We start from the raw sequence: 4,529 nt of genomic DNA, 5'->3' as shown, positions 1-4,529 counted from the left end.
CCATTTTTGGACCGAAACCGTATGTATACACGAAAAATAGGGTGTTTAGATCAAGCACCCTACACACATCGGATGACGTTGATTCTCGCGCTGGGCCCCTCGGTTTTTTTTTTTAAAATTTTTGGACGGCTCGGATCGGCCGTCCGGTGGCCGGAGACGGCCGCGCGCGGCCGTCGGTACGGTTTCGGTCCAAAATGGTCGGTGTATATAGCAGTACTCATTTTTTTATCCAATTATTACTTTCATTTCTTTATCTTTTTTTACTCTCCAAGACGTCTAACTTTGCGATTTTGCCACAGACACTTCCAAACTCCAATTTGGACGTGCTTTGAATTGCTAGAAAAAACTTGTTGTATCTACTTTCTAATCCAAGCAATTTAGATCCTAATCCTTTTGTACATCAAATGATATGATCATCTTACCCTCAGGTGGTCAAAAAACAAATACTTTCGGTAAAACACTCACATCTCCCTCATTTTAAGTTTGAACTCCGACCCCATTTTATACCATTCACCAGAGAGCCCAATCTCTAGGACGGTTTGGATGAAAACCCTCACAAAGAGATCCTCATAGAGGATCTGGATTCAATAATATGTCTCTATAGCTTTTGAGTAGTTACCCAAATGTGTGTGTAATCGATCGGATTATTAATCGGAACTTTTAAGGCCATGTATCAAGTTGTGTTTACTTTCATCCACAAGTTAAGAAACACAGCTAGACAATGGCGGATTACAACCACATGATTGGGACACAAAAAGTGGTTTATTTCATCACTAGTGTACCCATACAGAGCCCTATATCGAGCCTATTATTTTGATCCGATTGATCAGCCATTCACTTTGTTTGGCTTGACAAGTTTGTCCTGAAATCATCGTTACGCAACTGTGCACAAACCCAATAGGTACCTAAGCTTGCGTGGTTTACCCTTGAAATTTTGAGATCTTGTACGTGAATTCGCACACTCCATGTTGGCGCGTACTAGCTGAGACGGAATCATTAGTATTCTATGGGATCCAAGGCTCCGTGTCATTTCGATTATTTTTTTTAATACTCATTCTTTTTCTTCCTAACTACTTATTCCATTTTCCTTTTCAGTCTCGCCTTCTAGGAGTTCCTTATCGATTAGTAGGGCGAGAACGTCAAGTTAATTCACACAATCAATTGGGAAGTATTTTCAGGAACTAAGAAGTCCAAACAATATTTTCAAGAATGGAGCTTAATCATGCATTTTGAGCATAATATCGTTCAGATCCGGAATTCATACAATTATGAAGTATTTTCAGGCTATGTCAATAATTGATTGAGACTAGAAGATCAGCAACCTACTTAATTGTTTATAGGGTGATGGTACTTGTGCTTAGTTTTCATAACTTGCCCTCCGTTTACGAAATTTTGATTTTGTCCCTAACTACGTACGATGGGTCAAATATGGCCCCACAGCCCGGGTGGGACTCTAATTTAGCAGAATTTAAATTAAAAAAAAAACCCTCCGACCATGAAGTCAACCAAATTACACAAGCTGCCAGGCATATACAGCAATTACATGGGCAAAGTTCACTTTGACCGCTTGTGGTTGTTATCATGTGTGAATACCTCCCTTATGCTTCAAAATTGACCACATAACTTACCTGTTGTTTTGAAAATGTGGAAATAGACCCTATGCCGTCATGTTTTTCATCCATATTAACTGACACAACATTAAAAGACCGATATACTTTTATCACGTCCTTTGATTTTTCTTCTTTTTTAAATCTTACCACACTATCCCCTATATCAAGAATTGAATCCAAACCGTTGATATTGTAAATTATGAGTATTATATCTATGCCAAAATTCAAGTCAATCAAAAAATAAAAAGCCTGATTGAGATGATTTTTTTACAGAGATACTATATTTTTTATTTAATACATTATGAACGACTCAGATTACATTTTAGAAGCGTGTGAGATATATCTCCGTTAATATGGATGAAAAACATGATGGCAAGGGGTCTATCCGCACATTTTCAAAACCACAGTTAAATTATGTGATCAATTTTGAACCATGAGGAAGGTATCTGCACATGACGATAACCACATAGGATGATAGTGGACTTTGCTCTAATTACATCATACTACTAATTATACATAGGTTGCAATATATACGCTATATTATGGTCATATCTCGATCATGATCTAGCGAGAAGAGGGAACCAGCGCTCTTGAAAGGAAGAGTGGTAAGAGATCATCAAGAAGAGCAGAACAAGCAGGAACCCAACGCCCCAGGGAGTTCCGCCGGCCCGGTGAAGCGAGTCTCTCTCCGGCAACGGCGAGAAGAACGTCGATCCGCGGCTACTCCCGAAGCTCGAAACCAAGTGAACGGCAAGGAGTAGAATCAAGGGGGAGACGATCAGGATGAGCTTGATCTGATCGAAGAGGCCTTCGAACACGGACTCGTGGTTGATGTACCAGGAGAAGGTGATGAAGGTGAAGAGTATGAGGAGGAGGAAGCACAGGTGGACTGGGGGAGGAGGGTGAGAGTACGAGTGGTCTGTGGACATGGTGGCGGTGGTGGTTTTTGGTGGGGAGAGGAGGAATATTATTGAAGGATTGGAGGTTTTGGTTGACTGGTAGTGTTTTGGTTTTGAGATGGAACTCTAGTGGGTGGAGATTTATATAGATGTGGAGATTATTTTAACACATTTTTTTTTAACGTGGAAATGGTGTTAGAAGTTATCAAATCCACGCGCTTTTAAATGATGTGTGATTAGCACACGCCCAAGGGAAAACTATAGTTTGTATACTCGAGAAATTCTTGCATGGTGCAAATAGGGTACAGCTGACGTGGTACCATTTGCATACATATAAACCGTCTAAAAATGCAATCAACGGTCCAGAACCACCAAGATGGAGACTCCACATTTTAGACGTGTTCATGTCTACCTTGTACCAGAGGTTGACATTAAATGGTGTGATTGACAAAAATTTTACAGTCCAGTATATCTTAAATTTGAACCGAAAGACTCCCAAATTCAATGCAATTATTCTTTATAAATTCTTTCCGTAATTGGTATTCTTCTATTGAAAAACTTCAAGATAGTAATTAATAAGGAGCATATCTGTGTTAGATAATAATGTTCTGAATGATTAAAAAAATTGAATAAAGTGTTTGAAGATATGCTATTACATAGAAAAAAAAGAGAAATGATATTGGCACTCCAAAAATTGATGCAGCAACTCCAAAATCAGTGTAATTTCAAAGTTATTTTCTTTTGTTTTTAGAGTGCCTGCATCAATTTTTGGAGTGCCATTATCATTTTCCAAAAGAAATTACTAAAAAACATTGTTGAAAAGTAAAATGCATTGAACAATCATCGTTATTTTTTATCTTACTAAGAACTATTAAAAAGGTTCAGTATATTTGCAATTTTCTGTAGCTTCTCTATTGCTAATTCAACATTTTATTGATCACTAAAAGTGAGATGGCTCTTGGATCTCGCAATATTTGTTGTCTTCATCGGCGTTCCAGAAAACAAAAATCCTTCCGCAAGTGAAATGTTAGGCATCATCTGCTCCCCTGCACGAGACCAATGTTCAATAGTACGAGGGGCGCGCGTGATTGATGTTTTCCGTATCGGCGAAGGAATTGATGATGAAGTGGAAAGAGTGGCTTTCTTCATCAGAATCTCAACTAGAGGTAACTTTGGTTGCCGTATGGGGATTCCCCCTTTTTCCAAAATAGTACTCCAAAAGGCCGGTGGAAGTTTTATATGGTTGAGATTCATTTTTAGAAAAAAAAGTCGGCAAGTGAGCGGCTGACACGTGCAACCGACCATGGACCACATACTGAGGTCACCCTTGCAATATTACTAGTATTTTATAGTGATAAATATAGGAAATTGATTTCCGTCCTCCACTTGTTTTTATAGTGCTCAAATTTTAACGTGAAATTACTAGTAATTTCATGAACAAAGTGTAGCACCATCGATAAAAAGTGGAGCGCGAATATCAATTTTCAAAATATATTATTGGTGTACTATATGAGGTTAGATTAGATTTAATTTGATTTAAGGGGATCCATTGTTGAAAGTGAACGTACAGATGGGGGACCAATTAATCCACGTCGATATTTGCCCCTTTTTGCTTCTAAGTATGTGTTCACGGGTCTTAGTGTAACGCCTTCAATTTTGGATACGTTAAAGAAAACATTTTATTACAAAAACAAGGTGAGTCTGGCTCATGCGCGAATATCAATTTTCAAAATATATTATTGGTGTACTATATGAGGTTAGATTAGATTTAATTTGATTTAAGGGGATCCATTGTTGAAAGTGAACGTACAGATGGGGGACCAATTAATCCACGTCGATATTTGCCCCTTTTTGCTTCTAAGTATGTGTTCACGGGTCTTAGTGTAACGCCTTCAATTTTGGATACGTTAAAGAAAACATTTTATTACAAAAACAAGGTGAGTCTGGCTCATTATTACAACATAACTCCCAAAAGAGTAATTTTATTCAACAAAAGGAAGGTAGACTAGGGTTCCTATCT

General features: G+C 38.2%; 1 protein-coding gene across 1 annotated transcript; it reads right to left on the bottom strand.

The window, feature by feature from the left end:
- Positions 1 to 2,167: 2,167 nt before the first annotated feature.
- LOC131332573 (uncharacterized) lies at positions 2,168 to 2,539 on the bottom strand. Its single transcript, XM_058366876.1, has one exon. It carries the CDS (start codon positions 2,537 to 2,539, stop codon positions 2,168 to 2,170), a length of 372 nt encoding a protein of 123 aa, XP_058222859.1.
- Positions 2,540 to 4,529: the final 1,990 nt, after the last annotated feature.

This window comes from Rhododendron vialii, chromosome 7a (assembly GCF_030253575.1).
Source record: "Rhododendron vialii isolate Sample 1 chromosome 7a, ASM3025357v1".
NCBI lineage: Eukaryota > Viridiplantae > Streptophyta > Magnoliopsida > Ericales > Ericaceae > Rhododendron > Rhododendron vialii.
Note: the sequence above shows the minus strand (reverse complement) of the source record. Positions and strands in the feature narration are given on the sequence as shown.

What these genes read in the sequence shown, in the direction of transcription:
- LOC131332573 (XM_058366876.1), bottom strand. Translation starts at nt 2,539, where the DNA reads ATGTCCACAGACCACTCGTACTCTCACCCTCCTCCCCCAGTCCACCTG.